Source organism: Ranitomeya imitator, chromosome 1 (assembly GCF_032444005.1).
Source record: "Ranitomeya imitator isolate aRanImi1 chromosome 1, aRanImi1.pri, whole genome shotgun sequence".
NCBI lineage: Eukaryota > Metazoa > Chordata > Amphibia > Anura > Dendrobatidae > Ranitomeya > Ranitomeya imitator.
In genome coordinates, this window is record NC_091282.1 from 667,210,734 (window position 1) to 667,227,964 (window position 17,231).

Consider the following 17,231-nt stretch of genomic DNA (forward strand, 5'->3'; position numbering starts at 1 on the left):
TTTCCAGTGTGTTGGATATCCACCCTCCTGGAAGTCAGCTGTAATCTGCAGCAAATGTTTGGTAATTTGTCCCAGCCCAACCACAGATATAAAAAGGTGAGTTCAGTGTTCAGGATTTTTCATTTAGTTTACTGCTTGTTGCCCATGTTAGTGGCTACCTCTGCAGACAGTGGCTGATCTTATAGGCAAGGAGTACAGCGCTTATTAGCTGTTTCCCCGTAGAGCTTATAAGCTCTTCTTAGAAGCCATCCAAATGGCTTGGTCACACCGATTCTACAAGAGTCAAATCTCACATCACAATGCACACTTTGGGGCAGTGGCACTACCAAGCCATGGCTATGAACTGTCAATCAAGCAGAACACTCCAGAAGGCAAGATAAGAACAACTGTTTAATAATGTGAATGGACAGAATCAAATCCTTGCCATGCTGACACTATGTGGTCATTAAGCTGCAGATGGGCCAAGACACCTAACCATAACAGAAGTGCAAAACAACATTTCTGTATTAGCTTTGTGTGAAGATAATTTAAGAGCCAAGATATTGATCTTTGATGTAATCAATATCAGATGAGTGGAGATCTGACACCCACCGATCAACTGTTCTTTGCCGCAGCAGTGACCGGTGGTACTCCGACTGGAGCCAGACACCACAGCGCTGTACAGTGGCTCTCTGTGGTACTGCAGATCAGCTCCCATTGAACACAGCTATTCAGCTCAGGTATGTACCCCTCATCACTGGAGTCATCTGAAATCAGTGCTTCCAGCTGTCCTCTCAAGGATCCGCTATTATTGGCTGAGGCTCACTTCATTTGTAGCGCATTTTAGAATGCAAACCCGACAAATTGGGGTGCACAAAACTCAGTATAATTTTAATAACGATAAAAAAAGTGTCCTAACTGAACAATCCGTACAGTGAACATAAAGAAAAATAACCTTCCAATTACAAATAAGTTTTTTTGGGTTTTTTTTTTTTATATATGTATAACCAGAAAATAAAATAGGCAGCAGCAGCGCAGCAATGTATGTGAGTGGACCCACTCCTTGCCATCAGTACCGGCCACAAATGCTCTTCTCACCACTCTCATCTATATCATAAGCGTCCAAGTCCATTACTGGGCGGCGCCGCTTTTCTTGGCTTTACTTTTCTTATCCTTCTTTTTCAGTCCATCCATATTTGCACGTAGTAGGTTGGAATAAGCCTGAAATAAAGAAGGGAAATCTTAGCGGGATTGTCCACTACTAGAACAACCCTTCTTCAACTAAATATTCATCCCCAATCGTCAGTCTCCTGTTGAAATGAACATGAAGAGGAAGGCGGAGACAGTGACACCAGTGCTGATTGCCTGGCATCACAGCCCTGGGACAGCGAGTGCCAAAACAGCTGGAACGGAGACAGGAGGGGAGTATAGGTTTATTTTATTGGGGTAAGAACACAGTTTAAAAAGGGGTTGTCTTGGTAGTGGACAACCCCTTTAAAAGTCCCAGAATATAGTCAAGTCATAGTTTTCCTATTGAAGATAAAAACCTGGCCAATGTGAGCAAACATTACACCAGTCACCTTCAAATGGAGCACTCACCATCTGAAACTTGTTTACTTCTTTGGAGCTGACCTGTGGAGGCAGAAGACCTGCAATGAGTGGCTGTACATGACGAGGAGACTGCAGCCCCTCACTGGCTGTCACTCACCACAGTGCTGATCTTCCTTTTTCCATCGGTGGCTCTCAAAAGACATTTATTGTCAGCTGGTTCAAAGCCTTCTATATGGCCCTTCTTAGGAATTGGCTTCGTCCGGCCATCATCTGTAAGTAGTAATTACAAATAGGCTTACTGGACACCAGTAGGTACATGTAGCAATTTTTTGCCATACTTAAAAAAAAAAACAACAACAAAAAACAAACAACATTGGTTTGCTTCTATAGAGGCTACATGTACATAATCCATGCAGAAAAAGACCACAGTGACACTTTCAGACTCCCTTGATTAGCACCAATGCCACTAAAGTCAAGTTTTTTTTGTCCTGTTATTCCTTTCAGAGCTTGATTTATATTGAATTTGACTTTCCCCCTTGAACTCCGTGTCAAGTGTAAAATCTTCACATTACCACTGCAGATTTTTTTTCTCCGACATCTATGGATGAGATTTATAAAGTCTCGTTCACATTGCAGAAGCTACAATGCTCTGCAGATTTTTTGCTTAAGACTACATGCCCAGAATGAGATTTTCTTCCCCCATTAAGTAGGATAGGACACTTTTTTTCCAGTAATGACAAAATTTGCAGATATAATCACATGTGAACATGACCTTATATGCAAGAACTGTAAACAATTCTGCAGGCTTTAAAAAAAAAAAAAAAAAAAAAAAAAGACACCCCTAAACACTACTATTTCTATAACTGTAAAATTAAATGCTCCAAAAAAAAAAAAAAAAAAAAACACAACTGATATAGGGCTGAGCTTGTGCAGCTTTCCCCTGCCTTGATTTGTAGTCAAAGGGAATATGTCATGTAAAGAAATAGTAACATGCACAAAAACTTGTTTTCAAGCATCTCACGCCCATTAGATAGTAACATTTGGAAAGCGCTCGAAAGACATCCACGTGCTGCTCTTTTTCACAGACCTATTGATTTGAATGGGAAACTTAGATCGCTCACTCAGGTCACAGTTAAAAACTAATTTGGTTTTAACACAACCTGCAACATATGATGCTGCCAACCTGGGGTTAGGAGGTGGATTATTCCATTATGTATTTATATAGTAAATCCATACACGCGGGACACCTGGTGATGATAATGTCCTTCCCCAATCTACACAGTAAAGCGAGGACGATTAGACAGCCAGCAGGAAGTATACCTACATTTCTTTAATGTGATAAAGACACTTCCAGTGGTTCGGCATTTCTGGAACAGACGTGTGAGCTCTGTTAAAAACTTGGGGGAAAAAAAATAGATTCGTGCATTATTAGCAGTAGGCAATCACAGGCACATTGCTCACCTGACATTCAAGTAGCATTCCATAATTCGAGGTATTGATCAGCACCAGGGCCAGGCAGCGCTCACATGCAGCCAATCCTGCCATACATGTCACCAGTGACTGACAGAAGGAGTCATATGGGTCACCCAGAGGAAGTGATCAGCAACAGCACGACCCCCGAGGTCGCCACACGCGCAGGACCCCCGAGGTCGCCACACACACACACACACACACACACACACACACACACACACACACACACACACACACACACTATATTAGTGGCGTATTACAGTCCAGCAGCGCCTCCTGCCACCATCACTGTGCACACTATGTCCGTTTTCCCCTTGCCGGTAAGTCTCGGCCTCCGCACTATTGCCCGCGCCGGTTTCAGTTTCTTACCTGCTCACTCTCCAGCAGAACCATCTTTCTCCAGCGCTGAGCTCAGCACTAGCAGCACCGGAAATACGTCACCAGGAAGTGCGGGTGATAGAGTAATGTACTTTATAGAACGTCACACTACGAGGTATAATAAATGTGATCAGTGACATCTGTCGGATGGAGGTGTTAATAGCAATCACATGACACTGTGGGAAGAGGTGTGGTACGTGTGATCAGTGCCGCCTATCGGTGGGAGGTATGAATCACAGTCACATTATCCTGTGGCTAGAAGTTTGGTGAGATAAGGACTGCCATCTATCGGTGAGAGGTATGAATCACAGTCACATTATGGTGTGGAGAGAGGTTTGGTGAGATATCATAGTGCCACCTGTGGGTAGGAGGTTCTGCAGATGACAGTTTGGGATTAGAAAGATCATTTGCAGACTGACCGCTCTAAATAAGCAGTTCCAATTACTCTGTGCTCAAGTTTTCCATTTAAAGAGGCCATCCACCACTAATGAGTAGCCGCTATCAATGGCCTATGGTGCTGCATACATTTAAAAAAATACTCTACTTACCTCCACTGTCCGCCTCAGGCCGGTTTCACACGTCAGTGGCTCCGGTACGTGAGGTGACAGTTTCCTCACGTACCAGAGACACTGACTCACGTAGACACATTAAAATCATTGTGTCTCTGCACATGTCAGCGTGCTTTCACGGACCGTTTGTCCGTTTGGAAAACACGGAGACATGTCAGTGTTCGTGGGAGCGCACGGATCACACGGACCCATTAAAGTCAATGGGTCCGTGTAAAACACGTACCGCACACGGATGCTGTCCGTGTGCCATGCAGGAGACAGCGCTACTGTAAGCGCTGTCCCCCCCGCGTGTGGGGCTGAAGCCCCATTCATTTCTTCTCTCCAGCAGCGTTTGCTGGAAAGAAGGAATGAATAATCTTTTTTTTATTTTTGACATTAAAATACTTACCCAGCTCCTTCGGTGCTTACATCCTGTCAGCGTCCCTGCTTGTCCTGTATGAGTGGTCACGTGGTGCCGCACATTACAGTGATGAATATGCGGCTCCACCTCCCATAGGGGTGGAGCCGCATATTCATTACTGTAATAAGCGGCACCACGTTACTGCTCATACAGGACAAGCAGCGACACTGAGAGGATGTAAGCGCCGAGGGAGCTGGGTAAGGGTATGTTCACACGTTCAGGATTTCCATCCTTTTTTTTTCAGGACAGATTTTTTAAAAAACTGCAGCTCTTGGCAGAAAACGCAGGTCCTTTTTTTGTCCTTTTTTGATGCGTTTTTGATGCGTTTTTTGATGCGTTTTTTGATGCGTTTTTTTATCCTTTTTTTACTGTGTGTTTCCTAGGAAGCTTTTTAGGGCTAAAATGGCTGAAAATACCCTAACCCTACCCCTAACCCTACCCCTACCCCTACCCCTAACCCTACCCCTACCCCTACCCCTAACCCTAACCCTACCCCTACCCCTAACCCTACCCCTAACCCTACCCCTAACCCTAACCCTAACCCTAACCCTACCCCTAACCCTAACCCTACCCCTAACCCTACCCCTAACCCTACCCCTAACCCTACCCCTAACCCTACCCCTAACCCTAACCCTATTCTAACCTTAGTGAAAAAAAAAAAAAAAAAATTCTTAATTTTTTTATTGTCCCTACCAATGGGGGTGACAAAGTGGGGGGGGTGTCATTTACTATTTTTTTATTTTGATCACTGAGATAGGTTATATCTCAGTGATCAAAATGCACTTTGGAGCGAATCTGCCGGCCGGCAGATTCGGCGGGCGCACTGCGCATGCGCCCGCCATTTTGCAAGATGGCGGCGCCCAGGGAGAAGACGGCCGGACGGACACCGGGACGCCGGGTAAGTATAAGGGGGGGAGATTAGGGCACGGGGGGGCATCGGAGCACTGGGGGGGGGGCATCGGAGCACGGGGGGGGGCATCGGAGCACGGGGGGGCGGGATCGGAGCACGGGGGGGGGCAGCCACACTCCGCCCACGCACTTCCGCCCGCTCCCCCGCACTTCCTGCTGCAGCGGTTCTGCACATCAAATCGCAGTAAAACCCGCAGATATATTTTTGATCTGCGGGTTTTACTGCGATTTTGACCTCACAATGGAGGTCTATGGGTGCAGAACCGCTGCGGTTCAGGAAGAAGAATTGACATGCTCCTTCTTTTTTCCGGGAGCTAATCAGCGCGGCTTTTTTTTTACAATTTCCGGACCATGTGCACAGTGTGTCCTGTTTTCCATAGGGTACAGTGTACTGTACCCTGCATGGAAAACAGCTGCGGAACCGCAGCGGCAAAACCGCCGCGGTTCCGCGGTAAAAAACGCACTGTGTGAACATGGCCTAAGTATTTTAATGCCAGCGGGGGGGCGCACAGGGGGTGGGAGGGGGCAGATTACCGGCAACTTTATTTTAAAAACAAAAATAAATTAAAAAAAAGATTATTCATTCCTTCTTTCCAGCGAACGCTGCTGGGAAGAAGGGATGAATACCGGCTTCAGCACCGCACGCAGGGGACAGCGCTTAACTCTAGCGCTGTCTCCTGCACGGTCTGTGTGGTCCTCAGTCGGCACACGGGCGGCACACGGCTGCCGCACGTGTGCCACACTGATGTTCAACGTAAGCACACGGACATGGATAATTCCGGTACCGATTTTTCCGGTACCGGAATTATCTGGACGTGTGAGACTGGCCTCATGTACCTCACCTGCTGGTGTCCTGATCTTGTGACTCATGCATCCAATCACCGTCAGCCTTTTGTCCAGTATACTGACATTAACAATGTGACATGACCACTGCAGTCAGTCACTATCAGACTTTTGTTTCCCTCCAGTGTCCTCACATAACCATTGTTCCATGACTGCTGCCAATCACTGACAGTCTTTTGTCCCCCACTTGTCACTCCGCATCCAATCAGTGTCAGACTTGCAGTCCCCAAACGTCTCCTGATGTAAGCAATTGGAGCGCCCCCAAGGGCTAGGGGATTACTCGGTACCGGGCCCTTCTGTTCTCGGTGGGGATGTCACGGTGGCAGACCCGGTCCGTGGCCCTCGGTAGGTCCATTGATAAGATGGGGAAAGGCCTTTAAAGGGATAATGTTCGTGGCGCCACCTGTGGTATTCGGTCAGGGTGACCGACGCTGCTTAGGGGTCCGCTGGGGTGATGTTATGGCAGCTGGATGGTATACCTTCCCACAGGTGAAGTGTGTCCCCAGGGCTTCCCAGAGTGTGGATGGTGGATGATGTAAGGCGCAGTGAATAACGAGGACACAAGGTTGCAGTCTCTTTACCTTTACTGAAGGCTTCAGCATCCACAGTCCAGAGCACCAGATCACGGGGCAGGCAGCGTCCGGCTGGTCTGAAGGCAAATCCAGAGTCCCCTTATCCAGGTGGAAGTCAGTAGCCTTCCTCTAGCACCTGAGTGTTGTAGTACCTCCCTGCTGAGCAACTCGGTACCGACGCTGCTTAGGGGTCCGCTGGGGTGATGTTATGGCAGCTGGATGGTATACCTTCCCACAGGTGAAGTGTGTCCCCAGGGCTTCCCAGAGTGTGGATGGTGGATGATGTAAGGCGCAGTGAATAACGAGGACACAAGGTTGCAGTCTCTTTACCTTTACTGAAGGCTTCAGCATCCACAGTCCAGAGCACCAGATCACGGGGCAGGCAGCGTCCGGCTGGTCTGAAGGCAAATCCAGAGTCCCCTTATCCAGGTGGAAGTCAGTAGCCTTCCTCTAGCACCTGAGTGTTGTAGTACCTCCCTGCTGAGCAACTCGGTAAGGTCCTCACAACTATTGGAGATGTTAAGTCTCTTCCTCTCTGTCCCCCTGACGGATAGGACAAACCCGTATGACTGATGGCCTGAGGCTTTTTACAGGGACCCTAGAGACGCCCCGGCCTCCACAAGTTGCCACCGTGCTTCCTGGGTATATGGTCGGGCAGCCAACGTGGAATCAACTGTCCTGCCAGTCTCTGAAGTAAAGCATAGAGATCCTTACTCCCTCGGTATGCTGGCTACCGGCTTCTGCGCTTCAGAAGGAAGCAGCTTGCTCCTGGCTGATCTCCCTCTGATATTCCTCTCCTGTGCTCTGCTTTCCGGCACACTCTCTGCAATATGTTCGCTTAGTGTCTTCCTTCAGGAGCTGCAGCACTTCAGGCTCCAGGACTCTGTCCTGTCCCTCTGTCTTCCTGACAGGAACTGCACTCTGAACCCCTTTTCCCTCCAGATCAGGATCTTATAAAGGGGAGTTCACCTTAAACAGGCTTAGAGCTCCCCCTTCTGTTCTGGAGTGTGACCATGTTGCATGCATTGTGTTACCTGATGAGAAGATCTCCTTTATTGCCTTCAGACGTAATATCACTCCCCCTGGTGGAAGAATAACATTACTGCAACGACCAGAACTCTGGGGCGCTGCACAATGACACATGACCGCTGCAGGTAATGACTGTCAGCCTTGTGTCCTAAGCAGGTGTCCTAGCATATACAATGTCATGTGACCACTGCCGCCAATAACTGTCCACCTTTGTAAGGGGGGTGACCACACAGCGGGTACCTGTGTGTCGGGTCCGGAACTAGAGAGGCTGCATCCCCTGTTCCCTGGGGGAAGCCTGAGTGAGCCGGACCTTCCCTTATTGCCTGGTGGAAGCCTGAGCGAGGCGGACCTTCCTGCAGACCAAGGAGAGCGAGGAGAGACAAGAGGAAAGCGCACGCAGCAGCCGGGGGATAAAAGCAGAAACCACACACAACAGGTCAGTGCAGCACGCAGAGCGGTAAGAAGCGCGTCTGCTCCCACTGCCCCCACCAGAGAGTACCAGCACTGCGATGGGCCGCATAGAGAGGGCCCCCGTCGTCTGCAGAGCCATTCACACAGAGCAGAGCCGATCCGAGTCGTGCACACAAAGCAGAGCCGTGCACACAGAGCAGAGTCGAGCCGTTCACACAAAGCAGAGCCGTGCACACAGAACAGAGCCGTGCACCAGAGCAGAGTCAAGCCGTGCACACAGAGCAGAGCCGTGCACACAGACCAGAGCCGAGCCGTGCACACAGAGCAGAGCCGAGCCATGCACACAGAACCGAGCCGTGCACACAGAGCAGAGCCGTGCATGCAGAGCAGTGCAGAAAGAGCAGAGCCGTGCACACAGAGCCGAGAGAAGGGTCAGGCGTGCTGTAGAAGCCGGAGAGAGGAGTGCTCCGTCTTGGGAGCATCAGCGTCGCTCAGGTCAGCGTCCCCGGCCAACAACAGCGGGGACCAGAGAGGAAGAGATGTGCAGTGTGTGCCCGGTGACCATCATAAAGCAAGGTTCTAGACGCGTTTGCCATCTGAAAGAGACCGCATGTGTGGCACCACGGGGTCCTGGTCGTCACAGTAGCATTGCTTTCCTCACAGGGAGAGGTTATAAGAATTCTATATTCCAGATGTCCATCGATAGCTCTATCACTCACTGAAAGCGCTAGCAGCTGTTATGATCTGGTGGTTTAGGAACAACATGAGACAAGCTCTGAAGGAGGTGGTATCTGTACTGACCGCAAACCCTGAACCTAGCAGCGCAACTAAAAATAGCCGTGGGGGGTACCTGACGCTCCCTAGACCCCTCGGCACAGCCTAAGATCTAACTTCCCCTAAAGATGGAAACAGGAAACCTATCTTGCCTCAGAGAAAATCCCCAAAGGAAATATAGCCCCCCCACAAATATTGACGGTGAGAGTAGAGGAAAATAACATACGCAGAAATGAAATCAGATTTTAGCATAGGAGGTCAGTCTAGCTTGATAGATAGGACAGGAAAGGATACTGTGCGGTCAGTATAAAAACTACAAAACAATCCACACAGAGTTTACAAAATCTCCACACCTGACTAAAGGCGCGGAGGGTAAATCTGCTTCCCAGAGCTTCCAGCTAACAGAAATAATCCATACTGACAAGCTGGACAAATATAGAATGCACAGAACAATAAGTCCACAACATGTGGACTGAAATGAGCAACGCCAGAACTTATCTTTGCAGAACTGGTCAGGAAACCAGGAGAATTTAAGCAGAGATGTGAATCCAGCCAGGAAACATTGACAAGTGGCACAGGCTGAAGAAAGAGCCAGACTTAAATAGCAGAGCAGAAGAGACGATAAGTGGAGGCAGCTAATGACAGCTAACTCCAAGGAGCAGCCATACCACTAGAAACCACAAGAGGGAGCCCAAGAGCAGAACTCACAAAAGTGCCACTTACAACCACCGGAGGGAGCCCAAGAGCGGAATTCACAACAAGCAGCTAAACGCAAAAAGTGCAAAGTGCGGATTCCTCAGTAAGCGGTTCAAGTAATTACTCCGTGTTCACACTTAAAAGAACGCCCCTGATGTGGGGAACATCATGAGCATGGTGTCGTACTTATGCGAAGTTCACACAGCAAGTTATGTGTGAAAATAGTTAACATAGCTCTAAGTAAAGGGGAGGTGTCAGCCTCTAAGTGATTCAAAAGCTATGATCGCTAGCACTCAACTGGGGTAAAGGTGACGGTGCTAGTGAAGGGAACTGAGAGTTCCAAAGTCACTGGATATAAAGATCACTGCACACGTTCAAAAGGAAGATATGCTTGCAAGTGGAAGTTTATTTATAGTAGATTCAAAAGCGACTGGTGGGTTGACGTTTCGGTCAATACCCATATATTCAGGGCTGAGCAATGTCTCTTTGGAATAAATACCAGAAAATATAGCCAACTAACATGGTAACACTAGTTAGAATCAGAAATCTGTACCACTAGTAACAGCAAGACCTATACGGCCTATCATCAAAAACATACCAACAACAAAGAGAAAAAAGATGACTAACGGCCCAAAAAGTATCATGAAAAAATATAAACTTTATTTGTCTAAAAATACAACAAGTGTATGGAAAGTGACATGAGACATGGCGCCACAGAACGGGACGCTGCAGAGAAAACAACAGGAGGCTCATGCCCAGGAGAAACAGTCCACGGAGTATAATGGTCACATATTGCCAAGCATCATACAAAAAAAAAATCCTCCAAAAATCCTGGCATGTTCTATTGGCAGACCCTGTCATTGCACGCTACTTACCTGAGAGGGCCGGCATTGCGGCTAGACGTTCCAGGAACCTCAGGGACGTGTTGGTCCATAGCCACTACACCGGCGAGAGGATGGGCACGTTCTTGGATTCCATGCCTGTTCGGGTGGGGTGTTCTCCCTGCGGCCGCTGCGTTGCATGCCCAAACATTGTGAGGGCCGCAAATTTTTTCAGCTCTGATGGAACGCGTGAATATAAAATCAAGAAAAAGATCACCTGTCTTAGTAAGAATGTTATATATATGGTGACATGTCCGTGCGAAAAAATGTACGTTGGCATTACCACTCGCCAACTCAAGACACGTATACGCGAGCATGTTTTGGGCATTGGCGCCGCGGTGGAGGACATTGCTACTCTGAAGACACTGCCACGCCATTTTAAGATGTTCCATGGCTGTGATGCCGGTCTTCTCAGGGCTAGGGGGATTGATATGTTGGAGGTGGGTATCCGTGGAGGGGGCACTTTTCAGCGGCTGGCCCGTGTTGAGTCCCGGTGGATTTGGATGCTCAACACGGTCCAGCCGGCGGGTCTTAATGATAACATCAGTTATGCCCCCTTCCTATAGTCATTGGTTCTGCCGGGGTGGCGCCATGGTGTGGTCGCTGCTTTTTATTATTGTTTTTATACTTTGTTTTTAACTGCGTTGTTATTTTTCAGTACTGGTTCACCCCGTGTGGTTATATATCTGCCTGGATCAGCCCTATCCCCTGGATCAAGTCTCGGCTATCAGCAAATGAAGTCATGCATGTGATTAGGACGTCTCCAATATGAGGACCTACATGGACTCCTGCTTTCTATTGTACCATATTGTTTGGTGTATTACATATTGGTGGCTGTCCATGGATGTGTGGGGGTGGGTGTGGTCTGGGCTAGCGTGATTAATAGTATATATGTGGTTTACCGATTTATGGTGTTTTTTCCTACAGACTTCTGCGTTGAGTCGGTAGTCTTATGCAGGCTTTATATATGTGGCATTATATGTATTTTTTCTATTTATTATTTTGCTGTTCTGTTGTCTGACCTATGTTGTAGGTATATCGTAAGCTTTATGTTATGTCACCATAATGATGTATATCTATCTCCGATATACCTTGTGTATATGCGTCCAATTTATAATATTCTTATTTGTGCATATCAATCATTAATGTGTGCCTTGTTAAATACTGCGCCCAGAACGGCTTATTATATATATGTACCAGTGCATTATATATTCATGCTGCTAATTCCGAGCAATCTGTCCGTCATCATTGCGCCTGCGCATGTCCGGGTCGGCCGTTGGACGCTCTGGATCACATGGGGCCCCTGTGTTCTTCGGCATCCTTCGGCGGTTCTCGGTGTGTGCCGGCGTTGTGGTTGCCAGGACACTGTGCGGCTACTTCCGGGTCACGCTTACTTGTACTTCCGGGGTCCCTCCTTCTTAAACCCGTTGTTCACGTTCCTTGTCTGCCCCCTGACGAAGGTGTGTGCACCGAAACGCGCGTTGGGGCGGAGGCGCGTTCCCAGGAGCTCCAGTCCACATTGCGGTGGGTACCATTCGGTGGTGATTTTTGTACAGCTGTACTATTGGATCTACTACTTATTGTGTAGTGTGGCAGCCCTAGGTTCTTTTACTCTGCACTGTCAATTTACTTGCATCCCTGGGACTGTAGCCTGTGGTGTTTTCCCTTAATCGCCACAGACAGCTTGACTTCCCAATCCAATGGGTTTTGATCACATGTGGCCATATTTATTTTGTTATACTTATTTTTTAGGTTAATTTTACCATTTTGATTTTTTTTTTGTATGATGCTTGGCAATATGTGACCATTATACTCCGTGGACTGTTTCTCCTGGGCATGAGCCTCCTGTTGTTTTCTCTGCAGCGTCCCATTCTGTGGCGCCATGTCTCATGTCACTTTCCATACACTTGTTGTATTTTTAGACAAATAAAGTTTAGATTTTTTCATGATACCTTTTGGGCCGTTAGTCATCTTTTTTCTCTTTGGAATAAGTGGAGTAGATATCTATCAAGGTCGTGCGCCACCATCACGCTATTCTTGGACTTAGTGCCACATATACGGGCACCTCACCCTATGGAGCGCTAATCAAATACGTCTGCTCTTGGACTCCATATTGTAGCTCTTTTTGCCATCTAAACATACCCACAGGCTTCTGGCACACGACCTTGATAGATATCTACTCCATTTATTCCAAAGAGACATTGCTCAGCACTGAATATATGGGTACCTATGAAAACAACAGGGACGTAACCTCTCGTCAGTACTGCACTGCAATACCCTGAACTGAGACTTATTCTACATATTAGCGACGTTGTGACCAAGGCTATGTATTGGCCGAAACGTCAACCCACCAGTCGCTTTTGAATCCACTATAAATAAACTTCCACTTGCAAGCATATCTTCCTTTTGAACGTGTGCAGTGATCTTTATATCCAGCCTCTAAGTGATGTCACCACAGGGGGACTGCCTGGGTTTTGGGCTAGAATAACTTAGTGAGACCAGCATTCTGGCAGTGTCTTTGTGTCCGGGGTCCTGCTGTAATACAGATGTGCTATGCATCTAGATGTGTATCCTCCTCAGCCTACGGCCAGCCATGATGATATGAAATGATCTGAACGCTATGTAAGTGTATTTTCAATGTTAATCCTTCTTTTCTTTGTAATTGTAATGTACACAATATGTACACAATATTTTGTCTTCTTTATAGTATCTTTTTAATACTTTGTAAACACTGCCTACCTTTTTTTGGAGTAAAATATTCAATTTACTAGCTTGTCTCTTCCTGCTCTATATGAACTATCGCGTCCTCTGAAGTGAATTACGCTACTGATTTGGGTTGACTCCGAACCCGTTAATTTTTAGGAAATCGGAGCTGGTAGCAGCATACTTTGTTCTGTGCGTTTAGGAGGCTTTGTAGCGACGGCGGCATTGATAATTATTGTTCCTGCCTGAGTGGGAGTAGTTATATCACCCTCACTGCAGCGTGCCCAATAGCCAGTACATAGCAGGCAGCCTCTCTGGTGACTAATTACCCTAGGTGCAGTACCTAGTCTGACCTGAGGGTAAGAGGGCGCCAGAGAGCTGCAAGTTCCAAACTGGAACTGGGAAGTGGGATATAGATAAATCCCCTTCAGAAGGAACCAGGTCCAACCAAACAGCCCCGGTTCATGACAAATTGGTGTGAGTGGTGGGGATGGTAAAGGTATTTTCCCTGTGAACCATGACAGATTGGTGGGATCCCTGACATATCTGTTGGGATCTGTGACATATTGGTGGCAGGATGGTGGGATCCGTGACACAAACCATAAGAGTGGAACCAATAACCACTTATGACATAAATACAAAAAGACCAAATCCACCCAGCAAGGGCTGGACGATTTTCATACAAGCCACGTTTCAAGGAGATATGGACCCCAAAAACACCACAGCCACCTCTCAGTCATTGTCTGAAAATCTAAATAAAAAATATCTAGTCCAATGTCTGAAAGATGAACCCAATCTCTTCTGTACAAGCCAGATGTAAAGCCTTCTAGACCGATATACCTATAAGAGAAGCCATGAACCAGGACCATACATTTATCTAATGCCTTGTTAATCTTTTTCCTTATTTGTCCATGAATATAAAACCTTCCCTAGACCAGATTAGTCTAGGGATTATTTAGTAAAAGACTAAACAAGTAAACGGAAAACGACATTTTAAAATTTATATATCTCTCCTCATTGTTGCTTACCAAAACTAATGTGCATTGCTTCCCTAAATTGTTCCCATCTAAGTGAATTATTATGATGCCAGGATAGGGACAGATTTTTTCTAACTTTTTAATTTCTTGGCATAAATCCTTCCATTTTATACCACGGATACTGTACCACAAAACTTGCAATTTCTCAGGGTTGAATGAAAGATTCTTAGTGTAACGTCTTAGACTGGCCCTCTTCTCAGCCCAGTGTGTGAATGAGTGACTTAAAATCCAAACTACCAATGGACCTGTAAAATGAATTGTATAATATTCTGCTTGAATGCTCATTTCCTGAGAGTCGTGCAGGCTGCCGATCACACGAAGAAGGGAAAAACCACTCGTTCGTTGGGAGAAATGTTTATTTTTAAGCTTGCTTAGAAATCATCTTTCTAATAGTCCATGTCGCCCAGTCAACATCACTAACCAAATGGCCGAGGGATATACAGGAGCTCACTACACAAACCATACTTACAGAGATTGGTTATAACTATAAGCTACTTCCTTCAGCACGATGTATAGAAATGGTTCTCAATCTCCGTCATCAGCCTATATTACCCTATTAGAGGACATACATCAGGATCAAAGCACTCCGAGATCAACAACAGAATATGATACACAGGATCAGTGGCGTAACTAGAGTCCGTTGGGCTCCAGTGCAAGATTTGGACCTGGACCCCCCATCCTGGTATTTATATATTTCCTTCATCGTGTTATATATGTCCCTCATCCTGGCCCCATCCTGGTATATATATGCCCTCCATCCTGATATATATGTCCCTCACCCTGGCTCCATCCTGGTATATAAAGTTATATGTAGATATACATATATATATTATATATATATATGTATATATATATATATATATATGTCCTATATAGACTAGTATATATGTTCCTGTTCCTGGCCCTATGCTGGTATATGCATGCCTCATCCTGGTATATGTTCCTTATTCTGGGCCCCCATCCTGGTATATATATCGACCATCCTGGTATATGTCCCTCATCCTTGGCCCATCCTGGTATATATATCGCCCATCCTGGTGTATATCCATCATCTTGGCCCCATTCTGGTATATATCACCCATCCTGGTGTATGTCCTTTATCCTAGGCCCCATCCTGGTATATATATCGCCCATCCTGGTGTATATCCCTCATCCTGGCCCCATCCTGGTATATATATGGTATACATATCGCCCATCCTGGTGTATGTCCTTTATCCTAGGCCCCATCCTGGTATATATATCGCCCATCCTGGTGTATATCCCTCATTCTGGGACCCATCCTGGTATATATGTCACCCATACTGTTGTGTGTCCCTCCTCCTGGCCGCATCCTGGTATATATATCGCCCATACTGGTGTATGTCCCTTATCCTGGGCCCCATCCTGGTATATATGTCACCCATCCTGATGTATGTCCCTAATCCTGGCCCCATTCTGGTATATGTCGTCCATCCTGGTGTATGTTCCTTATCCTGGGCCCCATCCTGGTATATATGTCACCCATCCTGATGTATGTCCCTAATCCTGGCCCCATTCTGGTATATGTCGTCCATCCTGGTGTATGTCCCTCATCCTGGGCCACATCCTGGTATATATTTTGCCCATCCAGGTATATGTCTATATCCTGGGCCCCTGTTGTGAATTCTGTTGTCGAACTCCCTCCTGTGGTCGTGAATGGTACTTCGGTGAGTTCTGTCCATGGACTCCCTCTGGTGGCTGTGAGTGGAGTTGCTGCTTCTGAGGTTCCTTACACAGGTGACGTGGTTTATCCTTTGGCTGGCTGCTCTATTTAACTCCACTTAGATCGTTACTCCATGCCAGCTGTCAATGTTTCTGCATTGGTTCAGTTCGCTCTTGGATCTTTCTGGTGACCTGTCTACTCCAGCAGAAGCTAAGTTCCTGATAGTATCTTATTCGTTCATTGCTTTCTTGTCCAGCTGGATATCATGATTTTGTCTTGCTAGCTGGAAGCTCTGGAATGCAGAGTGGCATCTCCGCACCGTTAGTCGGTGCGGAGGTCTTTTTGCACACTCTGCGTGGTCTTTTGTAGGTTTTTGTGCTGATCGCAAAGCTACCTTTCCTATCCTCTGTCTATTTAGTAAGTCTGGCCTCCCTTTGCTGAAACCTCTTTCATTTCTGCGTTTGTGACTTTCATCTTTACTCACAGTCAATATATGTGGGGGGCTGCCTTTTCCTTTGGGGAATTTCTCTGAGGCAAGGTAGGCTTTATTTTCTATCTCTAGGGCTAGCTAGCTCTTAGGCTGTGACGAGGCGCCTAGGTAGAGTCAGGAGCGCTCCACGGCTATTTCTAGTGTGTGTGATAGGATTAGGGATTGCGGTCAGCAGAGCTCCCACATCCCAGAGCTTGTCCTGTGTGAGTTTTAACTATCAGGTCATTCCGGGTGCTCCTAACCACCAGGTCATAACAGTACAGCTGGCCCAAAGTATTAATGCATCTCAATAGAGGGATAAGAGAAGTTCTGAGACCATTTTTTTTTCTTTGCACTGTGTTTTGTCTTTCTTTTCCCCTAAACCTTTGGGTGGTTCAGGACACAGGTGTAGATATGGACATTCAAGGTCTGTCCTCTTGTGTGGATCATCTCACTGCAAGGGTACAAAACATTCAAGATTTTGTGGTTCAGAGTCCGATGTTAGAGCCTAGAATTCCTATTCCTGATTTATTTTCTGGGAATAGATCTAAGTTTCTGAATTTCAAAAATAATTGTAAACTGTTTCTAGCTTTGAAACCCCGCTCCTCTGGTGACCCCGCTCAACAAGTAAAAATCATTATTTCTTTGTTGCGTGGTGACCCTCAAGACTGGGCATTTTCCCTTGCGCCAGGAGATCCTGCATTGCGTGATTCAGTGGATCAGGCAGAGAAAATCTTGCTGGCTTTGTGTCAGGGTCAGGATGAAGCGGAGGTGTACTGTCAGAAGTTTAGAAAGTGGTCTGTGCTTACTCAGTGGAATGAATGTACCCTGGCGGCAATTTTCAGAAAGGGTCTTTCTGAAGCCCTTAAGGATGTC

General features: G+C 46.7%; 1 protein-coding gene across 1 annotated transcript; it reads right to left on the reverse strand.

Moving 5' to 3' along the window:
• Positions 1-377: 377 nt before the first annotated feature.
• Positions 378-3,459, reverse strand: SRP14 (signal recognition particle 14). Its single transcript, XM_069729379.1, has 5 exons — positions 3,373-3,459; positions 2,855-2,927; positions 1,688-1,800; positions 1,579-1,611; positions 378-1,200 (listed from the first exon to the last, which is right to left on the reverse strand). Exons 1-5 carry the CDS (start codon positions 3,394-3,396, stop codon positions 1,111-1,113), a joined length of 333 nt encoding a protein of 110 aa, XP_069585480.1. The 5' UTR covers positions 3,397-3,459; the 3' UTR covers positions 378-1,110.
• Positions 3,460-17,231: the final 13,772 nt, after the last annotated feature.